Consider the following 25,880-nt stretch of genomic DNA (forward strand, 5'->3'; position numbering starts at 1 on the left):
AGAAACTTGCACAACATTTGCAATGTTGCCAAATTTTCCGCATCAGTGTAATTAATTCAGCAGGCTGATAATTTCACCTCGCTTATATCTGCCTGCAATCTCGGAAAAACTATTATTTTTGCAACTAATCCCGTATTAAGGCTTGCCAATCTAGTATTTACAATTTAAAAGAAGTTTTATGCAAAACTTCTGTAGCTTTATGTCTTCAGTGTAAAGATTAATTATGAATATATACAGGATGTATCTGAATGACATGCTCAAACTTCAGGGGGTGATTCTTTCGGCAATTTTAAGGGTACTTTGATATATAAACCATGGGCGACTTGGGCTCCCCTAAGGAGCTACACCCCTCCAAAAATGGCAAAAAATTTTGGTTTAATTTTTTTTTCTCAAAAACCATAAACGCTAGGACAACGAAATTTGGGGAATATGTTTAACTGGTAGTAGGGCACGTTTTCACCTTATTTGGACTTTCAACCTATCCTTCTAAACTACTAAACGTAACCACCCCCTTTACATTTTTGCAAAAATTTTTTTATGCAGAGGGTAAATACATTAAAAAAAATTACATAGGTAGATGAAAGTATCCTAAAACTTTTTTGTCTCTCTAAAATTTTTCCAAAAACGACTAATTTTTGAGAAAAAAAATAATAAAGCAAACGGGAATGAATTTTTAATGAAAAAATCTTAGTATAGCTCCGCAGGGGAGTCGAAATCGCTGATAGTTTATATGAGCCCTTAAAATTGCCTAAAGAATCACCCCCTGAAGTTTGGGCACGTCATTCAGATACACCCTGTATATAATATATATTATAAATATTCATGAGTGCGCCAAAGCAACACATATACTGGTGGTACAAAAAATCGTGTGTTATGGCAATAAGTTTAAAAACTGCATTGGGAATTTATCTGCATATCTTTCTCTATATCTTCAGTATTATCGTGAAAGTCCTACAAATCCAGAGTCTAATTCAGCTAGAAGAAAGAAAAACTTATATACTATACTTTACAACTTCACAATCAAGCTTCATTGTTGCTATAGTCATAATTCTAAAATACACTGTGAATACACTGCAAAGTGTTGGCATAACCTTTTATGACGTTTAGAAACACATACGAACCATTAAAGCAGTTTTTAAAAAATATAGAAGTCAGCACTATAACAAAAGCAGCTCTTCGGAGGAACAATATTCTTTACATACCATACATGGATTCTACTACATGTTTAATAACAAGCCGGTTCGAAGAAAATAACGCCAGTATCAAATGATTAACATTCGTTAATCCAATATATTTGATGACTCTGTTGAACAATTTTATTATAAAAACCTTTGTGAAGAAGCAACAAGCATTACTTTTATACATGATCCTCTCGATAACGATTTGTTCCCTTGAAAGAAGTTTTAGCACAACAAGGAAAGTGAGACAGTAGCTTATATCTACAATAACTGACCAGTGACTGAGTGAACTGTGCATGCTAAGTGGCCATCGAGAGAATGTGAAAGACAATGATCAATTTTATTTAACCAAGTTAAATGCAATCTTTATTATTTTCAGCGTTAAATTTCATTCAATTGGTAAATTTATGATCATTACAATTATGCGTTCACGTCATAATCAAGTTTTCAACATAATTTCAGTCAACAATATAATCTATTGCGCGACAGCAATAACTTGCCAATCAAATCTCAAATTCGTCCTTTACAAAACTAAATATTTCACTACAATTGTGATTAATTATAAACTGAATTTAATAAATGTCATTATATATTTTATGGTTCTAATTTACAATTACCAATTTACAGTATGGGATTTGTAAATTTGGTATCAAATTTATTTATTGTCATGATTATGACACTCATCTTGGAACTATATCTGAAAAAGTCTGTAAAAAATTGATAAAAGAGGTAATCACGGAAGCAATAGAACAAAACTCTGAAGACCTAGGCACTTGTCAATACCATTGATGACATCTGGAAAAATTGTCGATATAGATATTTCGTCTAAATATTGTACTTGTGAAAGAAAACCCGATGAGACTACTAATCATGGAAAAAGGTTGTTTCCGTGATAGATATATTCCAAGGTATTTTTCTGGAGCAACTAGTGCAACGTTCTGTATGTCGAACACTTGGGTGACGGTGATACCAAAACCTATCAAGTAGTATGTGATGAAACCCTCATGCAGGGGCGGGCCGTTGAATTTGGGGGCCATGGGCTGTACCACAGAATGGGGCCCTATAGCCACCCCTCTATTTGAAAAAAATTATAATAAGAAAGGTATTGTACCAATAACATAAACAAAATAAATAATATTACATTCCTAAAATGTAAGTGATACTTAACGAAACAAAAAACAAACCTATATATTCAAAAAAAAATAACACATATTCTTAGGAATACGAAAATAAAACATTTATAAGTATAATAACTATTACGCATAATGGAACATTTAAAGATTAATTTTTCTGCACTTTTGTGCAGCAAAGTCCTTTATTTGATCATCACATTTCAAATCTTTTGTCAAATCACTATTTAATGCTAATTATTAATTAATTTAGTCTTTCATTTGACATGGTTGTTCTATATTTATTTTTGCCTCACAGTTCGTGATTGGCAACGTTAAAAAATCTTTAAGATTGTGTAAGAATTAGGAAAAACATCGACCAGCTTCATCTTAAAAATCAATATGAATATATCACTACAAGACGGGCTTATTGGTCTGCAAGTGCGACTTTAGTTGAGTTAATTCATTTCATAAATGTTTTATTTAACTCCACGATCAACTTGTCTACAGCTACAATTAGTGTCTCTCGATTAAATTTTTCATCCCTATGCAATAAGATCTTTTCCGTCTATTTGTCAAAAAATTTTGAAGTACTCTTCCTTTTATTTATATCATTGTAGTCTTTTTCTACATCTGTACCTAATTTTTTCGCTGCGTCTTCATATTCTCTTAATCTTTCATCTCATTGGTCCCGTATGTGGCTAACGAATATTACTAATGAAATAATGAATTTCACACCTTCACATGTCTAAGCCTGGGGTTTGCAACTTTTTGCAAATTGCATTAAATCTCTCTAAGACTTCCTCCCAAAACACTATTAATATTGCGGTTTCTAGCTTTTTTGAGTTATTGTATATATTCTGAGCATCTTTTCGAAAGTCGAGCTTTTCATTTGTATTCTCACTAAGGTTTTTTATCTGTTTGTTAGTATTTTGTGTTTTTGGTTTCGTTGCAACATTGTTATCTGAAATGGAACGCATATGTTTTTTTTTTTGCATATTTTGATAGAGCATATTTCCTTCTATCTGATGAACATATCATATCATAAGGTTGTATAAGAAGAAACTCGAGAAAAATTGTATTTTCTGAATATACTAAATCAGTAAATTAGAAAGGGGAGCCCTGGGCTGCAGCCCATGAAGCCCATACCTAAATCTGGGGCTGCCCTTATGGTGAAGAAATAGATATAAAAAAGTGGAATGTGTTGGTCATATCCTAAAACGGATGACGACGCTAAAAACTACCAGATGGAACTGCCCTAAGTGACAGAAATAGAATTGTTTACATAAAATATAAATTTATAGTATAAATTGTTTATATAGAAATAGTTACGAAACGAACACAATAAAATATAGTTTTTACGTAAAATTTGTATAATAGATAGATACTACATCACATATTAAAATTGAATATAAATGAATTAATATTTAAACGTTACAGGTTAACATTGCAAAGTTATTGTAAAAAATGAATATGTTTCTGTGTTATAGTGTTATTACTATACCTGCATGTACAATCATAAAAAAAAAGAAATGAGCCGATTTTCATTAAGGCGATGTTACACGGTTTACTTCTGATTTTCAATTTGGATGAAACAACGAAATTGAATCATGTAAACATAAAAGTGAATCGTTCAATGTGATTGTGCAATCGCGTTGAAAGAATTAGGATGGTTTAATATTTTTACTATTGAAGTGAATTGCAGTTCATCATTCAACGCAAATGAAAGAGAATTGAACTTGTAAACACATGTATTGAATGATTCAGTACATGTTCATTGCAGTTAAAGAATATGCTCCTACGTCGGGCCTTAATCTGCTAACAAAAACTACAAAATGTTATGGTTCAGGAACGACTGCAGTCCATTACAAGCTCCCCCACTACAAGTTCCCCATTCAATTCACAGTCTACATACAAATATTTAATCTGCAAATTCAACATGTTCAGCATCTCAAACATCTTGGTCCGTGAACTCACCAGACTATATTATTAAAGAACAATTTGAAACATTAACTCAAAATTCACACTCAGCTTACTACTCAAACACTTACAGAACAGTTTGACCAATATAATGAAAATAATGCTGCAATCAGCTATAAAATGCATCCTGTAGATTTTATACAATATTAATAACAAATAAAATAAAAATAAAAGATAACAAATATAAATTGGTTGTTTTATTTATGTTACTGATTACCTTGATGTAATCTCGTAGTGCTATCCAGATAGCTTCACATACTTCTAGGATAAAAGAAGAAATTGTGCATCGGGGTACTCTGTATAATTGTTCCAATGATCCAAAACAATCATCAGTAGCAAAATGTTTGAGGACGATTTGCAATTTTATTCGTGCTGGTAAAGCATCTCTCATCACAGTACTTTCTTTCTGGATTAACGGAGTAACCATTTTTAGAAGTTCTTCAAATTTTGTTTTATTCATTCGAAGATGACATGAATCTGGGTCCTCTTCTGGCAATTTTCTCAATAGACAGTTTGAAGCTCCCAAGGTCTGTCTTCTTAATATCCATGGTTGTACCCACCAACGCCTTTTATTTCTTTGCTTCTTTTTTGTTAACTCCTTAATTAAATGATCACAAATTAATTACTATTTATTCCCAACCGTACGACGACTTCTTCCGCGTAAAGTGGGTTGAATAGTTCGTTTTGGTGGATACGTATAAACAGCTTATCTTTCATTTCTGCGCCTTTCAACAAAACTGAATCAATTTGGTTGAACCGTGTAATATTGCGATTAGTATGGACAGTTCACATTACATTTTTATTTTACAACCAAAGTACGTTCTCGGAGAGATTTAGGTCAGGCGTACGTCTGAGCTAACAACGATTCGTGTCTTAAGCGTGCATGTACAGGGTGGGCAAATTTGGGTGTTATTATAGGCTGACTCAGAAACTATAAAAGATACGAAAAAAGTAGGTGCCATGTCCCGGTCTCTTTTTCCGTGACTAATCCAATCCTATAAAGAGCAAATCTCTATATTCATTTGTTTTTAAGTTATAGCCAAAAAGTCAAATTTTGGCGATTTTAAAAAATGCTCATATTTCGTTTATTTTTGAAATTATAAAAATGGGGTTAATGCATTCTTAAGACACTTTTTTGTGTAGAATATACTGCCGTTGAAAAATTTTAAACATAGCTGATAATTTTTGAGATATAACATAAAGTTTTATTTTTTTAAATACAAACTATAGTTGGTTATGATGTTACTGAAAAGAGCATATTTTTAGCTTTCGAATGGTGTATCGCACGCATTATGTATCTGCAGAAAATATGCGTTATTTTTCAATTCTAAAATATTAAAGATTAAAATTCAACTTTTTAATATAGTAAGCGAGGAAAACGCTAAATGCTACTTAGTTACTATAGCAACGGGACGTTTACTTGTCATTTCATTCATGAATTTTGCGAAACGAGTTTCCCGTTTAAGAAGTTCCGCATTATCTTTAAATGAAACGATAAAATTAAATATAGAATATATTGGAGTCTGTTTTGAAGGTGATACATAAGTCTTGATATTCAGAAAGTCCACTTCCAGTTTATGATCCCTAATTTTCATCCATCTCACCCAATTTCAAAAGAAAAGATTGCTGATACCAAAAACCTTCTAAATCTTATGTTTGGGGAAAACTGGGAAAATACTACCGAAGATTTCATTCATTGATACCGAACTGTTCTAACCTTACAACCAGTAAGTTTAGTAGAAGAAGGTGACAGTCTGTGACTGTTTAGTTCCTGAAGTTGTTGTTCATATTTAATTATTCATTAATTAATACATTTCTTGTATTTTTAATAAACAAACTTTACTTGCTAACCTAATTTTTTATTGGTGAACAAAGTCAGGGATAAGATGCTGAAAAATTGAAATTAACTATTCAAAGTTTTTTTCGTTATTATAAAACCAACTTTATCCTGAATAATGTTACAAAACCAACTTTATTCTGTCATATTCGTGCAAAACCATATAGCCACTAATTCAAAATTTTGAACATTACCGCTTTCTATTTTGGAATTGAAAATTAACGCTTATTTTCTGCAAATACACCATACATGCGATACATCATTGGAAAGCTAAAAATATGCTCTTTTCAGTAACATCATAATCAAGTATAGTTTGTGTTTAAAACATACAAGTTTGTGTTGTATCTCAAAAATCATCAAATATGTTTAAAATTTGTCAACGGCAGAATATTCTACTTAAAAAAGTGTCTTAAGAACGTATCAATCCCATTTCTCTAATTTGAAAAATAAACGAAATATGAACATTTTTTGAAATCACGAAAATTTGACTTTTTGACCATAACTTAAAAACAGAACAAGATAGTGGTTTGGTGTTTGCGGGATTGGATTTGTCTCGAAAAAAGAGACCTGGACATGGCACCTACTTTTTTCGTATCTCTTATAGTTTCTGAGATAGCCTATAATAACACCCAAATTTGTTCACCCTGTACAGATATACATGGTGGAACGAGTAAAAAAAATTGAGATCTAGTACCTAAATAACGACGAAAATTTATTTTGTTGAAACCATATCTGGTTCAAATTACCTTCAAAGAGGTTTCACAGTAGGTACAATTTCTTTTCTAAGACGGCAGTGAAGATTTACATCGTTTCAGTATCTTACATTATGTCGATTTATATTCACACATAATGTAAAGGTTGCTTCGTCGGTAAAATATATCCACAATATTCTAATCTACGATCGAAGTCGTCTTCAGTTAATTCTTGCATTATCTGAATTTAGTATGGCTTAAATTTATTCTTATGTAATACACGCAAGAGTACAGAATTGCGTACATCTTGTACAGTTCTGCAAGTTGGTCTTCAATAAAGCTTTTCATTGCATCTAATGTTTTGTGTCATTCATATCAGTATTTAGTCGTCAGAACTGTTCATAACTCATAACAGATCAGATTACTGACAGTTTAAGTTAATAAAGTATTAATGTCATAGTGACAGCATGAATTAAGAAGAATTAATTGCTTTATATCTAGTTTGTATTAAGTGTTGCATTTAAAATACATAATGTCAGAAAAATTATAAATCTGGTAACATTGCGAAACTCAAGTTTCGTATTTAAGAGTAAGTTAGACCCTCCTCCAAAGCCAAGTAATAAAGTAATAAATTTGTTCGTTTGGGTCTTATATGTGTGACATTGGATAAAATGATGACAATATTTAACCAAATGTTTTGGGAGATAATCATTTTATGACTATTTTGGGTAAGAATTCTTAAACACTTTTAAAAACCATACCGTCACGAAAATATGCGCATACTATGAATAAGCAATGTGAAAACTTAGGACCTCTAGTGACAAATTCAACAGTGATTAATTGACTAAATTAATTGACTTAATTCAGTTAACTGACTTGATTAATGGACGCCATGAATTATAAACAAATACATTTTATAAAAGCAATAAAAAATAATACTTTTATTTATTTTTATTATTTTTAGGTTTAAGACTTGAGAAAGATCGTCGACTGCCAACAGGACGGATAATAACAATGGCCGAAAAAGATCAGTTCCTATCACCGGCAACGACGCCATCATCGGTGACTGGAGACGACAAATATTTACTGCCATACGCTCACAAAGCGAAAAAACAAGAAAAGCTTCCATGGCACGAAAAATACAAACCGCCATACGCTTTACTAACTGCCAGTTTCTTAGAGGTAAACATAATAAATCTTCTGCCTTCAAAAATATACAGCTCTAAAATATTTAACAAAAATTTTATTTATTTTTCTTTTTAGATTCTAGTTCATGCTGTGATGAAAGACCAAACACCCTACTTAAGATTCGATCCGAACAAACAAACTCAAATCTGGCGATTCGTTTCGTATATGCTCGTACACGGAAGTTGGTATCATTTAATTTTAAACGTAACGATGCAGTGTCTTTTTGCGTTACTTTTGGAACGACAACAAGATAGTATTCGAGTGTTTTTGGTGTATGTCGGCGGGGGAATTATGGGTGCTTTAGGTGCTGCTTGTACAAGTCCCGATTTAGTTATTGGAGCTTCTGCAGGAGTTTATGCTTTACTTATTTCTCAACTGGCGGATGCGACATTGGTAATAATTCAATTTGTAATCACAAAAATAAAATTGATTCGATTGTTGTTGATTTATGTTCTCATTAAATGCCAGACATTAAATAACATCTGGAGTTTTGGCATTAAAGTTTTCTAATGAAACAGTTTCTTTTTGATATAAACTCGTGAATGGAACAATAAATAATTGAAATTGTTGATGTTAGTTTAAATATAATTTTTTTTTTAATTTTCAGAACTACAAAGTGATTAAGTACAAGAAAACGAGATTTGTCTCCGTTGGAATAATCGTTCTCTCGGACATCACCTATAATCTTATTCATTTTAAGAACCAAGGTTTTCCTTCGATATCGTGGGGGGCGCATATAGCAGGGGCCGTGGCCGGTTTATTTCTCGGATTCCTTCTCTACAAGAATCACGGCGACGATAAACGACTCTCCGGAATTCTTTTTTATTTCGGAGCGGTTTTAACGGTTTTGACCGTTTTCGGTTTAATCCTGGTCGATTATCAAGTGAGAAAATGCACGCCGACGAATTTAATTCATTCTCGGTATCTTTATGTTTGTTAGTACTTACATTTTCGGATCTCAAGTCTCTCTCAGGTGTCTCTCTGTTATCGTTAAAATTTGGAATTAATCAAAACTAAAATATTCTAGTCAGAACTAATTTAATTAAAACTAGAATTGAATGAATATTAATAAATTACATACTTAATGTTAGATCAACATGGTTCAGATTAATTTTGGATTTTAACGGTAACGTTTATTAACTAACAAATAATACAAATATCTTGTGCCAAAATATCGATGTTAAGAAAACAGATTATTTTTTAAAAGATCATGGCTAATTGATGTAGATTTGATAAAGATTTTTGATAAAGACTGATGAATTGAGTTGTTAAAGTGCCTCGTTTCCTCATTCAAAAATTGTATTCATTATCACCTGATGTATGGATGTACCTATTGAAAAAAAGTTTGTTGATCTCGTTTTTGTTGAATATAGACACTTTTGTCAAAATAATTTTTTTACTTCGTATGTTATTTATTTCTTATATGAATACTATGTACATATTTAAATGTTTATAATAAACGTTTTATTATTATATTATTATACTACCGTCTAATTATTCTAATTGTAATTGCATCTATTCTATGTATTGTTTTTATCGTGTGTATGAACTTTGATAAAGAAAAAAATCTCGCATTGTTCCGTTTTTTTAGTGATTTTTTAATACAATATTTGTAATAACAACACATACAATAAATCTTCTACTATAATATCTATAAATTAATTTAATTCTACATTTCACCTATGTTTTCTTAATTAAAATAAATACTTCTTACTTATTCAAAATAAAAATAAATCTTATTAATTACTTAGCCTCTATTATTTTTGTTTCTATGTCAAAGGATCACGCAAAATTTCATTTTACTGGTATTGTTGATAAATAAAGAATTATGACTATTTCAATAATGGTAATATTCTCTTTCGCGTCGCAATAAAAAACTGTAGTTAACAAATAAATTCTTCATCCTGTTGCATCGACTTTTAATAAAAAAATAACCACCAATAATACGTAAAGAATAAATTCCAAATGTCCGAAAGATAATAAACGGGATCAATTTCTTTTATAGTGTATCTTTATCACAGACTGAAAAATCGTTCGGAATTTATTATAGCCGAATAATTGGTAGTTTCGAATTGAACCGATTAGAATTTGAACAAAAAAAAAATGGCACTATTTCCATTTTATTCGGTACAAATTCTGGTTCAACATAAATCTTTGCATTGTACCCCAACTTCCGTACATTTACATTCTAAACATGGACCAGATAATTCTGAAATTATCCTTCCTACCCTATACATTCTTCCATAAATATTACATCCAGCCAATTTTAACAATCCAACTCCGGGTGATTCACTCGGTTTTACGTAATTTTCACCGGTTTTAACTTTTTCTTCATTAATTGGTTGATTAGTTGTAGAAATCGTCGTTGAAATCTTTACAAATTCAGGTTTAGAAGTTGTTATGATTGATTCAGAATCACTCAATAACGACTGGAATATTTTATCTAACGAATACTCGTCGTTTTTTGAAGTAATTGGAAACGGAGTTGTTGTTTGGGATTTTCTTTGAATAAAATTTTTCATATCGTCTCTTAAAATGTTTAAATTGGGAGCTGGTTCTGTACGAATAACATCTTTAAACGGGTTTTGAGAAATTATTCCTTCAGCAACCGTTACAACTTCTTTTGGACTTGATGTATCTTCAATTTGTTCCAATAATGATGAAGGAATTGATTCATCATCTATAAAAAATTAAATATATTTTACCACATCTTGAATTAAAACAATTATATTTACCACATATAATATGTGGACAACATGTTGTTCTTTCTAAAATTCCCGATTCTCGACACCCAGGTTTTAAAGGTGGACAGTTGTATTCGTGACAAATTACATTACCAAAGAAGCACTCGCACACTTCGCATATGTTATTGGAAGGTATCGTTTCGCCGTGTCTATATTCGTTGAGTTCATGGAGACAACTAACTAAAAAAATAAAAATGTTTTTAATGCTTTTTTTGATTTTTTAAAAGTTTTTACACATACATTGTCAATGGTAATTATTATGCGGGTAAAGTGTTAAATGGATCAAATTTTCGTTATAGAGAAATAGCCAAAACAAAGTAAAAAGGTTTTCAGTTTGAAAAACGAAAACTTCTTCCTTACATCAAATTGAAATATAAATTACATCGTTTTTGTGCGTTAACCTTAAGCAATTAAAGCATATACAGGATGTTTCTAAATTGATAAGAAAGATTTCAAGGGGTGATTTTTCAGCAAATAACTTTTTGTTCAAAACCCCTTCTCCTCCAAGTTATAGCCCTCTAAAGTTAAGGGAAAAAATCTGCAACTTTGTTATCTCTTGATATTTTACAACTAACAAATTGTTTAAGTACGAAGGCTTTCACGGCCGGTGTTAATTGAACTAAAATTAGAACTAAAACTAGAACAGTTCAACTAGTTCAACAAATTGTGAGTTTGATCACAAAAAATAAAATAATGCTGAGATCCATTTGGAATAACTTCATTTCTTTGACTAATAATAACCAATCTCTGAATTAATTCACTTGAGCCTGTGTATTATTTTATTTTTTTGTGATCAAACTAACAATTTTACAAGAAAATGTCAAGAGACAAAAAAAGACAAAAAGAAATCGTGACACTTTGTAAACTCTGGGAACAATATTCGAATCTATTCTATATGAATATAAGATAAAATGGGTGTACAATGATATTGGCAAAATGAGTCATTAGTTTATAATCAAACCGAAATCACGGTTTTGATCGTCTGCATTGGATGGAATAGAAATACTCCTTTCTTTGCGGGTATATTCATAGCATTGATTCAACTTTTGATCAATGACTGTCAAGTTCTCGCCTGCCGAAGGTGATTTTGCAGCTCCACAAATGATTTCTTATTTCATCGGTTGCGGATTATTCCCCAATGCTACTAATTGATCCAGAGATCTGGATTCTCTTCGATGCTCGGATTAACTTACTACAATTCTAATTTGATCGTGTATCGGCGATGGAAGTAGTTGCCGTGAAGTAGCAAAAGTTGCGGTCACCTTTTCGTGCACCTAGAGTTTTGGTACGTAGGTGGCATGTTAAATAAACATTCCAAAAGGAAATTTATTGCAATCTGCCATTAAAACATGATGAATTATCGAACAAGTTTTTGGAAGACTGAGATAGAAGTTGGAGGTCTATACCTTACGGACTCATAATGCGACATTGGAGCATCATTATGAAATACTTTTGCATTGCGTTTGCAAGAATTTGCTTTACTTTAACGTTCCTCATTATTTGAAATTGACACTTTATTAATTATTTGTTGTGCATATTTTATATACTTAGTACTGATCTAAGACATAGAACAGCGGTTTTTGATTAATCTGATTACGACATAGTTCAATATCCATTGTTAATAAAAGCATACATAAACTTTCGTTACCGGTGTGGTAAGTTTCACCAAATTTTTATTCTGATAGATAGAGAGAAAATAGAGGTAATAGAAAACGAGAGTGGTTGCTAAGTGGTTGCTGTTTGTATCTCTAATATTTTCAATACCTTAATTTAAAGGATCTCTTCCAGAAATATGAAATATATCTATAACGATTTAGACGATAACAAACTTTATGCGTTTGTGAATCTGCAAAAGCGTCACAAAAACTAAATATATTACACCTTATTGTAGGAGATCGGCGACATTTCTTATCAAAATTATGTCTTGGTCACATCTTGTCTACTCTGGAGCATTCAGAAAAGTTGTCAGTTATCAAATCTTCAAGAAACAGTTTATTGAGCATCTTTTTTTCTTAGAGTTGCTATTTTGGTTGATTTACAACTGGTTTTTTTCATCTTCATTAATGTTCGTTTATGATTTTGACTTCTTTGCCGTGATATTTTCCTTAGCACGCTTTTTCCTAATATTCTTTAGTCTATTAATTAAAATAACGTAGTCCGACTTCGAATAGTGCTTTACAGTACTTTACAGTCGGTATTTATATTTAAAAGGATTTTAATTTTTCTGGAGTTCCGCATAGTATGCTCGATAGAGTTTCACTAAACCTCAACTTCTAACTATGAACTCTATAAACCACATAGCTACATTTATCCATCCATATTGAGTGCTATCCCGAAAACTAATGTGTTAAGTGATCACTGTGAAGTCACTGTGACAGCAGTTGCGAAGGGTTTTCTTTTTTTAATTTGTCTTTATATGTTTGTGCCATCTTGCTGTATTGAGTAGATGCGTGTGATAACCATGGTATCACATTATATTTTGAAGTAATTAAGCTAACCACAAAGTTATATGAGTATAACATTCAGTAGCCATTATAGACTTTAAGAATTGTTCCCTTGGTCGTCTGGTTTTTTTGAAAGTGTAATTTTTTTGATTATTTTATTTGGGTCACTTTTTTTGTGTCTTTTATCTCTGCACTATTTTATTTTTATATATTACTCCTTTATTGCAACTTTGTTTTTGTTTAAGTCACCTACCAGCTCCTTTCCAATAGGAAATGCTTTCCCGCAATTATAACACTAGGCTCTCTTTCTTCTTCTTCTCATTAATTAAACACATGCTACCACATCGCAATAAGTAAATCTCAATGACGCATCCATCATAAGATTTTTGGTAGTTGGTTATAGCACCATTAATTACAGAAGAAGGTACTAGGCGACTACAAAATGTTTTCCCAGTACTCTTTGATCCCTGCGGTATAAACCTCTACAAAGAGTTAAAATTTAAGTTAGTAAAGTTAAAATGGGCAGCAAAAGATATATTACATATTTTAAATTAGCAAGTGCAAATAAATTCAGTTATCAAGGAGTATCAGGAATATCGCGCAATAGTCCAGTGCTTTTTTCACCTCCTTTAGCTATGATTTATGATGGAGCATCAAGGTATAGCGGGTATAAGCCCGATAGAACTTTAAATTGAAATTAATAACAAAAAATTATTTTGTTTGAAAGATCAATACATTCAGATTAACATTTGAAAATAATTTCGGGCATATGGGCACCGCGGCTATTCTTAACGAAGCGCATTTTGGACGTTCAATTTTGGGCCGCTTTTTCGAACATTGTTGGCCGTATGTCACGTATGGCCTCCAAGGCGTTAATTGTTGCTGATTTATCAGCATAAACCAATGACTTCGCGTGGCCCCACAGGAAATAATCGAGAGGTGTTAAATAGCACGACTTTGAAGGCCAATTGACAGGTTCATTTCTCGAAATCAACTTATCGCCAAATTTTGATTTCAATAAGTCTATGGTTGCGGTCGCCGTATGGCACATACCGCCACATCTTGCCCGGATCAATGTCATCCATGTTTTCAAACAAAAAATTATTGATTATGGTGCAGTAACGATCTCCATTGACCGTAACGCGAGCTCCGGCTTCATTTTTGAAGAAATCATGCCACCAGCGTGCAAACCACACCAAACGGTGCATTTTTCTGAATGTAATGGGGTCTGTTATGGATTGGTTTCACTCCATATGTTTTTGTTTATTAACAAACCTCATCGCTGAACACAATTTTGCGATAAAACATCAGAGCAGTTTCCAACTGCTCTAGAGCCCAATCGGCGAAAGAACGACGCATATGATGGTCTCTTAATTCCTGCACCAGCTGGATCTTAAGTGGGTGTAGGCCAAGATTTTTACGCAAAATTTTCCACGTAGTGGATGGACAGAGCCTCAATTCCTGCGGTTGACGACGAATCGATTACTAGGATCTTCTTCCACACTTTCGTTTACACCGGCGAGATTTTCTTCAGTACGCACATTCCTTCGACGTGTTGGTGTTATTGCATCATTTAGAGAGTATGTGGTATGAAATCTATCCACAGTTCGACGAATGGTTTGCTCAGATGGACGATTATGTGCGTCATACATATTACTAAGTCGTCTATAAGTTGTGCGAATTGATGACTGATTTTCAAAGTAAATCTGAATAATTTGGTAGCGTTGTTCAAGCGTCAATCTATTCATAATGATTTGCCAGAGTATACTGATCATAAATATCAAAAAATGGGCGCTGTATGACAGTTCGTTTAACAGTTAACCCTTTCGGAAGTTCTATCTGGCTTAAAAAAACACCCTCTACTATCACTGTCTTGCAACAAAGTCGGCGAGACACCACTATGGTAGGGTATACTGTGATTTTGCCTTCTACAAATCCATACATAGTTTTGAGATTAAGTATTTATTGAAGTGTCAGTTTGAGTATTGCAAGAATCAAGAAACCCATGAAGCAGATGTAAAGTAAAAGAAAGTGTATCTATCTAGGAAGTAAACATATCGATACTGAACATATGATAATCTAAAGCTACGTCCACACCGAAGGTAACCAAAAGGAACATTGTATTTATGTTGCTTGTTCCTGGAACTTCTATCTGAAAGTTTCTGGATGTTCCTTATTGTTTATGGTTACAGAAACAAATGTTCCTACAAGTTGCTTGTTTCCATATTTAGCGATATTAGGAAATTTAAAAACATTTGTAAAAATTTTTGTTTCAGACGCAGTGTTAAAACGTTACAACTTGTTTCTAAAACTTGTGTGCCGAGTAGCGACATTTACAGCGTAAACATCTGTTAAAAGCAGAAAATATATCGTTCCAGTGGTCTATCGAAAATATTATACATTTAATTGAGATATACAAAAATGCCGAGTGTGACGGTATAAAAATTTTAAAGATCGTTAAGATTTGTAAAAATCACATTGTATTCAAATACTGAAACATACACTAACCTGATGTAGACAGAGAAAGTTTCTTGTTGCGGCAACACGGTGATGAGTGACTAAAATGAGTTTTCTTGGTGTGATCAGAATATTTACGATAAATTTATTATTATTTCTGCTTCTTAAACAGGTTACGACAATCAGGAACAAAATGTTCCCATTTCTTTGGTGTGGACATTAAGATTTATGAAGTTAATAATCTGCTTGTTTCCGCTTTCAGAAGAACACAAAAAGAATTATTTATTTCAAATTATTACCGATTTATTCAGTTAGTTTTGAAATATAAGCTGGAACTTTAGCGAGAGTTATAATTGGTTTGGAATACATTCAACAGCTACAGAAAATGGCACAAATCCGATCAAACTATAAATCATTATAAAGAACAATCTCTAAGCTAACAAATTCTGGTACTAACAAAAACCAAATTTGTTCCTGATTGAGAAAAACAATTTATCAAACAATATGAAAAAAAAATAAAGTAAGATTATTATAAGTTCATTATGTGTTACTAATTCCTTCATACTCGATTATTACATCTCCAAGCACCTCTATATATAAAATTTAAATTTACCTCCACTGAGTTTGCTACGAAGTGGCAAAGGAGTAATAGCTTTCGTAATAGCTGTAACAGCATTTCCATCTAACCCTGATGTATAAGGATCATAATAATCTTCAATTGGTGGTGGATCTTTTGGAACAAATCCGCCTAAAACAAATAATTAAATTCTATAGCAAATTTACTCTAGGTTAGTAAATCAACAAACAACATTTATATTGAAATTTGAATTTTTACTTTCTGTTTTATTCGGTGGCGTAAAAGAATTGAGTGCATACGCAAAAAGAGTATCTGTTCGATCTTCAAAGGGAGGATACACAATTTCGGTCTTCGTATCCACAGCATCAGATGGTAAAAATGGTATGATTCTAAAACAAAACGACAAATTCAGAACAAATAAATTCATTCACATTAACATCAATCTAATCACTTACTTTAAATTTGGTAATGACGGTGGTAAAGTTGGTTTACCATAGTCATAATCGTCCTTATCTTTTGTTAACACCAAAGCGTCGACCGATAATTTTTCCAACGGATGCATCGTAACTGTCGACACTTTCACTTTAGATTCTAAATCGACGGTGGTCACGTCTTCCTTATGATCTAAATGAAGATTAGAGTGATTCGAAGATTCATCGCTTTGTTGATCCGAATTTTCGATACAATCTGTCGAGTTTAAAACGGATTTGATTGTTGTAACTTCTGAATTAAAAATCGTCTCGGAATATAAAGTTGTGGGAAATTCAGTTGAAACTATTGACGTATCATCGTCTTTTTTAATATCGTTTTCGTCATCGTTAAATAATTCCTGAGTAAATAAATCGAAAATTGTTGAAGCTAACATGGTGGCGTCCCCAATCTCCGTTGCTTCTGTATGATTTTGATCTGTTGTTACTAAATCTGCAGTTTCAGTAGTTGGAATTTCAGTTGTGGTCGTTTCTTTAACTTTGTTTAATTCAAATGTTTCAGCGGGATTTAATTTCAGATTTCCGTTTAAAATTGAATTAATATGAACGTGATTCACTGGAATAGAATCTATTTTGTGATACTTATTATTTGGTCTATAAACAATTTCTGGATAAATCTTTGTTGTAACATCATTAAGTTTAATCATATCCTCTATTGGATTAAGTTGTGGTTTAACTGTGCTTGTATCGATAATATTTCCAGAAAAATGTCTTGTTGTTCCAAAATATCCTGATGTTCTTTGCGGTTTTGCCGTAGCTACGTTTTCATATTGAAAAATATGATTAGTGTCCCTCCGAGTAGTTGCTTCTTTTCTTAACTTGGCATATTCTTTGCTCATAATTGGTATATTATCGTAATTAACTTCAGGGCGTGCCTCTATGGTGCCACCTTTCGAAAAAATCCTAAGAAATTATTTTAGATTTTTATGACATTTTCACTTACTGCAGTTATAACTGGCAGCACAACATTCTCCAGGCCTAATAACAGGGGAACACCCAAGAAGTGGAGGTGCACAAGATAAAGGTTCACATCTTACCAAACCTTTTATACAATAACAGTTATCGCAAGCTGAGTGACCAACTCCTAAGATTTTATGACCATTAGGGTGGTAAGTTCCAGATACAAGGCAACTATCTAATAAAAATAAATAGAGAAGTAAATTTTTTAAATGGAACCTTTTCTTTTACTTTCAAGAATTTTTGGTGGCTGAGTCGTGGTACTTGTTGTTGTTTCGGTATTTTCACATTTATAATGAACAGGACAACAGCTACTCGAATGATACATTGGAGAACATCCATCGATTGGCAGAAGGCATTTCGGTTTAACGCATCTTTGTTTTCCCGCTAAACAATAACAATATTCACAATATGATGAAGAATCCATCGCTGAACCAGGAGCATAAATTGTTCCATTTGCTACACAAGCTACAAAAAAACTATATAATTTAAAATGTGATCATTTCTTAATTTACCATTTGCAAAATAAGCTAGATGTTCACTTTCAATTTCAAATCCATCTTCTTCAGACCTCGCCAAAGGATTATATTCTAACTTTTGAGAATCTATAAAAAATTTCTATTATTATTGAAACTAAACATTAAAGTCTATTTTTACCGTGACAAATTAAGTCCGGACAACACGTTTTATATCTATACAAAAGGATACAACCAGGCGGTGGAGGATTTGGTAATTTTGGGCACACCCTTAAATAACAAAGTAAAGTGGATCTGCTGCAGGTGCAGTTCAAACAAGGCTCCGCGGTCATAACTTCTTCGCCCTCACCGTAACTTCGGTTACCTTCGTAACCTCCGTTGTACCAGCAATCTGGAAAATACACGCCCATTACGCACGAAGAAGTGAGTACTTAAATAGTTTTGCATAGCCACGTAGCAAAAAGTTAATTACCAGAAAACGCTTATTCGGTCGGAGGTAATTACGAAATTCGTAAGTTACAGTGGTACTCGCTCAAACGTCCGAAGGCCGTAAAAGCCTTGGGAAAACGTCGATGAGAACTGGTTGAAGCATGCCACAAAAGCTACGTTTAACTATTCATCTAAGTACCATTACTACTAAGGAGTTGATTTCAAGAAATCTTTTTTGTATTTGATACGGTACCTTAAAGCTTTGATCTTTCGAATCTTAATCGTTTTTATTATATTTTTAAGATAGAAAATGTGAAATTTAATTCTATTTAATCGATGAGTTAAGGGAGTTTGATTAATACATAAACGATCATATCTTTAATTAAACAGTAATTAAAACTAAGATTTATTACAGTGGGCTTGGTCGAAAATAGGACTAAGTAAGTGCAATTTTGCCCAAATTGAATAATCAGTTTTTACAATAAAGTATTGGCATACCTTCAATAATAATTGGTTAGAGCAGACTTTGACTATTAAAATGTAAAATTAATCAACATTAAAGTATAACATAGTTTTCAAGTTGTTCAATAAAATACATGTTTACATATCAATACAGAAATCTCCTCAAAAATAAGTTCATTTTAAAGATATAGAACAAAAATAAAAATATTACTTTCTACCCCAAAGTTAGCCATTTCTGAATGTCTTCAACAAAGCTTTGACAAAGTATTTGTGCCATAGTTAGCATCTCTTAGTAAACATAAACCATTTTTAAGATTAAAGCCAATAGAATATCGAACATAAAGATACAGTTCATTTGAGGGACTCCTACGGATGCTGATTTAATCATTTTGTAATGATTAAAGTACTGCATGTCTATCCCCCTTTTTTAGGACAAGAAATGCATGACGTAATATGATATGCCGACGTCACTTGTAGCCGAGGTGCTCAAGAACATCAATGCTGACAGTATTATAACATAAAGGATTTTTATTATCTCGCATATGCCGAGTATATAAAGAGAAGATATTGAAATGGTGCATTAAAGATCGATATTATTAATGTTTTAAACGGTCTTAATTCCACTTCGAACATTTAGTACGGGCACTTGTATGTAACACAATAACTATGTACATACGATAACTCTAAAACGAAGCTAATGAAATATTAGAATTGGGATAGAATTGAGTTGTATGAGATGGCGTAAATGAATCTCCAATGTTGATTTACACGATGTTAATGGGTATTTGCCTCACGGAATAAAATAGTTATGTACATTAAGATACCAAGAACCAGAATGATCATAGTACGATTAAGTTTGAGATTATAAGTATGCTACCAGATGCTATTGCTTCGTTAAAATGTAAAGACTGATTTAACAGAAAGCATGTGATACAAAGATTCACACTAAAATAATTTGGGTTGGGTTGGGAAACCCAACCGTTTTAGGTTAGTATATCTGATTGATACCGCAGGGAAGCTCTTGAGGAGATGGTAAGGGTAACGAATGTAGGTTGTAAGCGAAAAAATAAAACATTGATACATGACGAGTAATGGACGACAGATCTAATCGTCCCACCTTAAATGCCAGTTCAACACATCTACTGCAAAATTTTTGGATATAACAAATTTTTGTACTTCTAAAGTTACAAAGCTCATTGAATATCGGTGGTATTTTGAGTCTCTCTCATTTGGGCCAGAGCTGCTAGGTGTATGAGGGTGTTTATTGCCCAGAAAAAAATCATTTTCTTTCAACACCTTAAAGGCCCGCGCTGGCAGATTAAAAGACCCCGAGAAGGGTGATCGAGCAGCCGCGGATGGAAACAGCTAATGTTCTAACCGCTGAGGAAGATGAGGACACTCTCGTCAACCTAGACGCCGACCCCAAAACCCCGGCTTCGACCAGGGAGTTGGATGAATCAATCGTGGATGCACCTCAGCCCAGAACAGCATCAGCTGATCAACTCGCCTCTTCGAAATGAACGAAAAAGGTGATGTATCTACCTTGTAGGTGACGAATTAAGGGTGGTGCAGTGTAACCTACACCATAGTAGGGCAGCAACTGCCACCCTTTGTCGCCACCTTGATATGATGATTAACACTGTCGCGCTGATCCAAGAACCTAGGGTTTTAAAAGGTCTGCGGTTTCAGTGGTTTAAGCGGTTCTATTTTTAGCTGCCCTGCCACTAATAAGGCCAGAACTGCCATTTACGTACCAAAACACGCAAACGCTCACCTGTTGCCTCAGCACACAGCAAGAGACGGTATCCGACAATGTTTCAATGTCGGACCATAGATGGATCACTTTCGATCTTGGTACCATAAAGATTGGAAAGAACCTAAAGCGTAACCCTAGAAGGACGGATGTGGACGTGTTCAGATCTTTGCTAACTGGGTGCTTGAGCAATATTGGGTTGAGTAAGCCAACTGAAAGCTTTGAAGTTGAGGAGTACCTAAATATTATTAGTGATTCCTTAATTAAAGCTTATAAAAAGGCCTGTGCCTCCGATCAGAGGCCGTCTCTGGGCGTGCTACCATTTGGTGGTGCCCTGAGCTACCCAAACTCAAAAAGGAGGCAAGAACACCCTTTAATAGAGCTAAAAACTCATAATTAGACTCTGACTGGAAACTTTTTAACGGAAAATTAGCGGAGTTCAAAAAAAGCGTTCGTCATAGAAAACGAGAAACGTGGAGGAAATTTTGTGAGGAAGTTTCCTCCTGCAACGAAGTTTCTCGGCTAAATCGGGTTCAGGCTTCAGACCTGAACCCGATTTAGCCCCTGAACGACGAATTGGCTAACTAAAAAAGGCTGACGATTCTTATACCGACAACCTTTTGGAGAGTCAGGTTTTTCAGGTTCCGGAAGTTCCGTGTGCTTACAATAGGACACCAACCATGAACCTATTGCAGATGATTGGATTTCAGCCGAAGAGATCTGCAGGGAGGAAAAAACAGTTTCTCGCCGTTCAAAACACCAGGACCAGACGGTATTATACCTGCCCTTTTACAATGGGGCTGGGAGAATTGAATAGTACCTCACCTTCTTGGAAATCTTCCAGGCATGCCTGACGCTGCGCTATATACCCAGTCGGTGGCGTGAGGTCACAGTGAACTTCATACCAAAACCGTGTAAGCTTGATTATTTCACACCGAAATCGTTTAGACATCGTTTAGAAATTGTTTAGAGAAACAACTTTCTCTGGTATTAACGATGCCTTGTTAGAGCATAATGTTTCACCGACTCTTTGTGGTTGGATTGAGAACACTCTTAAACATAGGATAGTTAAGCTTAGGATTGGCGATGTCAGTCTCCAAGGAGGAGTTACTCGAGGCTGTCCACAAGGAGGTGTACTATCCCCACTTTTGTGGAACGTCACCCTGGATAGCCTCTTGAAACGCCTCGCTGAAGCCAACTTTACTACAGTTGATTACGCAGATGATTTAACCATTCTCGTCAAAGGCAAGTACAGAAACGTGGTTTTTGATAGGATGCAAGTAGCTCTCAAATTGATAGAGACTTGGTGTGACGAACAAAGACTCTCTGTGAATCCTAAGAAGATAGAGTTGATTCTTTTCACACGGATGAGGAAGTTTAGCAAGCCCAGAATGCCATCCCATGCTAATACTCCATTGGTGTTGTCAAAAGAAGTCAAATATCTGGGCATCACACTTGACAATAAAATAACATGAAGAGTAGCTCTACGAACTGTAACGGGACTCGTCACGGGTCACTGTAAGGTAAACAAGCATCTTTACAACCTTATGCTTGCTGTTAGTCCTCTATGTCACCTCTGTGAAGAGAGCGAGGAGACGGTACGACACATCTTGTGTGAATGCCCCACTCTGCAAGACCTCAGTATGAGAGACTTCGGAGAGGAATGGCCGAGCACAGATGGCATCAGGAACACATCTCTGAGCTCTATCCTAGCCTTCGAAAATAAGGTTAGGCTGGTTGATGTAGCCGGAGAGAGTGCAGGAGGATGTACAAGGGGCCCGTTGGGGACTAGGTGCTGTATGCGAAAGCATTCCCTCCCCTTTCCTACATACATACATAATACTCTCATTTGGGGCAGAGCTGCTGGGTGTATAAGGGTGTTTATTGCCCTCATCAAAAAATCATTCGGGCCATATAGGGTCTCTAACTAATGGAATCTTGTTGTCCCTATTTTCGTACAGGAAAAAATTTTAAGTTTTCCATTTTATTTTTAAAGCCATATGTTTTGTGCGTAGTCACCTACACCGCTTCCTGGCTATGAGTATGAAACGAGAAGTAATAAATATTTGTTTTGAAACATCATTCCTCAGCATTGTTCGAGAAGTCGCCATTCCATTGTTTTGTTAAATTATACAATAAACTGCTTACCTCGCTTAATGTAGTAACTAAATATGAAAATTTTAAAAAGAAGGTTAAAGGTTTTTAAAGAAATGAGGCGTATTACACGGTGCAAGAATACATGGAGGCCTGACATATTTATAATATTTATAATTAATTTTTTGTTGTTTTTTAAGATGATGACCAATGCTGCTATGAACTGCTAACTTGTTGGTTAAAATAAATTAATATTATTATTCTTACATTGGACGAGAAACTTTGAAGTACTGATACCAATACCAAAACGTTTAGAACCAGCAAACATAGAATGCTAGGCACTGATTTACTTACATCCAATCTATCGGAACCGATTGAAGCTAGATGAATAATAAAGATGAACAATGCTTATCATTGTTTATCGTTCCAAAGAATGGAACAAGAGGTGGAAATGTCATCCAGATCACAAAATTTTATACCTAACGTCGAAAGCTGCATAACAAGAAAATGAGTGAACAGATCTTTTCAAAACCTAATCAATAACAGTTCATGGTTTATACGGAGAGTACTTTAAACATGAAATGAAAGATTAAAACGATAAATGCTTTGTGATCAAAGTGATCTTAGTATATCGTAGTGGAGAACAAGGGAAAGGGAATGTCCAGCATGCGTTCAACCAAGTGTAAATAACACTTAAACTGCAAATAGTTTGAATGTGTGAACAAGTTGGACAAATTGTGTTGTAAATGGATTGACCACTTAAAACCATCGGCGGGATTTTGGAAAAAATTAAGACTCTTAGTTTGTCAGGGACCCTGCACAAAAGAGACCTCAACCCAACGTTGTATATAGTAAACCAATATATGAAAATTGTGCAGCTAAGTGTAACCTCACACAAAAAATCCAAAGTTTTTTTAATATCAATCAATAGATAATAATACACTGTGGGAAATTATTCTTGACTTTGAAGAAAAATTTATTCTTGAATGTATTTCTTAGAAACAAGTATAAGATACTCTTAAAATAAAACTATTTTTGTTTTAAGAACAGAAATATTATCGAATGAAGTATATCATATTCTTAGCATCGAAGAATATCATTTTTTTGTTTCAAAAAATTCATTCTTGCGTCAATAATTCATAATACTCAAATGAAGAATTATACAAGATTGTTACATGAATAAGTTTTTCTAAAAATAATAAACGTTATTCTTGACTTAAGAAATCTATTCTCGATACGAAAATGGAATTGTTGACGCAACACTAAGATACTCTTTTTCAAGATTATTTATTTACTTTCACTAAGAATTCGTTTTCTTGAGAATCAAGAATATTTGTATACTTGCTTTGTGAATATGTGGTTTTTCTTCACTCAACAAAATGATTTTCTTGTGGATATACGAGAATATGATAAGCTTGAGCCAAGAGTAATAATCTTCGTTCAAGAATACATTTCTCTCAGTGTAGATAACAACACAGTTTAAGCTTTAATTCAGTATAAAAATCGTTTCTTCGGATACCACGATTACCCATAAATGATACTTTTAAATGTGTTGAAACTACTCGTAATTAATGTGGATGATTCTTTATTTTTTAATAATACGATTAATTGAGTTTCTAATAAACAAACCAAAGCGTTAATTTCCTCAGACTATAACTTCTACCTCAAAGGCATACAATATTTCATATTTTTCTTGCTCGTTTATGATGGTTTGCACAGGCTAGAAAGCGTGGTTGTTTCACGGGACTGAAATACTCATTTTATGTTTCTTCTTATTCCATTATTGTTCCCACTAACACTGACAACAAGTTGATGTGAACGAGCTGATAACATCTTTAACACGTGAAGTTCTTCGCTTTATTGGTTAATAACTTCAAGGATAGTGCTATTCTAGTAATATTACTTGACATTAAGTTTAATACTAGAATGTAAGTAGACAATATAAAGAACATAAATATCAAGTGCTATGTAACCCGATATGAGCGGGAGAAACACATTTTTTTATAATCCAGGAAGCCAGAGATTTGTCTTCAAACCTTCCCCATTCACCGGAAACATATATGTTGGTAATCCTAAGGTAGTTTTACAAGACAAAATCACAAATTGTTGACCATGGTATTATTAAAAATTCTTCAATGCAAGTGTAACAAAAGATTGCAACATTTTTCTCATTTTTGAGAACATAAGGTACGATACGATAATCTTGTGTGCCAAATCTACACACCATACTATAACCTCCCTGATGTGTAAAATTTGTTCACGAACTTCATTACACAGTTTGTCGAGTAACGACAGCTCTCGACGAGAGCTCATTTAGCATCGACAATCCAGAGACTCATTCTCCTCGATTAAGTCCGTCTTGATTTGTTGAATAATTGGTAGTACAGAGTTCCGAGTTCAGAGTTCCAGATTCGCATTGTTGTTAACTGCACATAGTTACTTCGACGCAATTCAAAGGTTCCAATTTTTCTTCTTCTGTCGCTCAGTAATATAATTTAGTGCACTTTCCTGCATGATGGTGGAATATTGGAAAGTGGTCTAATTCGTCTAATTATCTCGCTTTATTCGGAGGTAACGTTTGGTTTTACTAAAAACTTCACATGGTAGTTGATGGTTTAATCCTAATATAGGAGTTGCCCCTTTATACATGGGAAAAGTTTATGTTAATATTTAACTTGATGCTTACTACTGCTATACTAGGTAATAAAATAAAAGGAGAATCTACGAAAGGTGTCACAAACCCATACGAGAAATATTGGGAGTGCCATTAGTGGTTAACATCAAGAAGAATATGAAATCATGAATCATTAAAAGTTGATGTTTTAACATTGACTTTGAATTATTAAAAAAATTACGTCCTGAAATGATATCATGAGAATTAGAATGAATCGAGGATTAATTTAGAATTAATATTATACATAAACATTATTTTTGGAAACCACTTTGTGTACGACTTTTTCGACAATTAATACTAATTGTTTCACATTTGCTTCTATACATTTCAATTTTAAAATG

General features: G+C 33.5%; 2 protein-coding genes across 6 annotated transcripts in view; one reads left to right on the plus strand and one right to left on the minus strand.

The window, feature by feature from the left end:
- The window catches only part of LOC111418997 (protein rhomboid-like), a 28,315-nt gene extending 18,681 nt beyond the window's left edge, over positions 1-9,634 (plus strand). For 4 of the 5 annotated variants that reach the window (XM_023051739.2, XM_023051738.2, XM_023051735.2 and 1 more), the window contains exons 2-4: positions 7,761-7,978; positions 8,060-8,377; positions 8,592-9,634. In XM_023051739.2, coding sequence (XP_022907507.2) covers positions 7,811-7,978; positions 8,060-8,377; positions 8,592-8,924 — 819 coding nt within the window. In that variant the 5' untranslated portion in view covers positions 7,761-7,810 and the 3' untranslated portion in view covers positions 8,925-9,634. Of the gene's footprint in view, positions 1-7,255; positions 7,525-7,760; positions 7,979-8,059; positions 8,378-8,591 lie in introns of those variants that run through there. The other variant, XM_023051737.2, reaches the window with a different exon arrangement.
- Positions 9,373-25,880, minus strand: part of LOC111418999 (uncharacterized) — a 28,460-nt gene continuing 11,952 nt past the window's right edge. Inside the window, exons 2-10 of the mRNA XM_023051741.2 lie at positions 18,309-18,518; positions 18,167-18,256; positions 17,883-18,119; positions 17,638-17,829; positions 16,662-17,583; positions 16,465-16,595; positions 16,243-16,377; positions 10,720-10,908; positions 9,373-10,664 (exon numbers count right to left, since the gene is read on the minus strand). Of these exons, the coding sequence (XP_022907509.1) occupies positions 10,126-10,664; positions 10,720-10,908; positions 16,243-16,377; positions 16,465-16,595; positions 16,662-17,583; positions 17,638-17,829; positions 17,883-18,119; positions 18,167-18,256; positions 18,309-18,518 (2,645 nt within the window). The 3' untranslated portion in view covers positions 9,373-10,125. The remainder of the gene's footprint in view (positions 10,665-10,719; positions 10,909-16,242; positions 16,378-16,464; positions 16,596-16,661; positions 17,584-17,637; positions 17,830-17,882; positions 18,120-18,166; positions 18,257-18,308; positions 18,519-25,880) is intronic.

Source organism: Onthophagus taurus, chromosome 1 (assembly GCF_036711975.1).
Source record: "Onthophagus taurus isolate NC chromosome 1, IU_Otau_3.0, whole genome shotgun sequence".
Classification (NCBI taxonomy): Eukaryota; Metazoa; Arthropoda; class Insecta; order Coleoptera; family Scarabaeidae; genus Onthophagus; species Onthophagus taurus.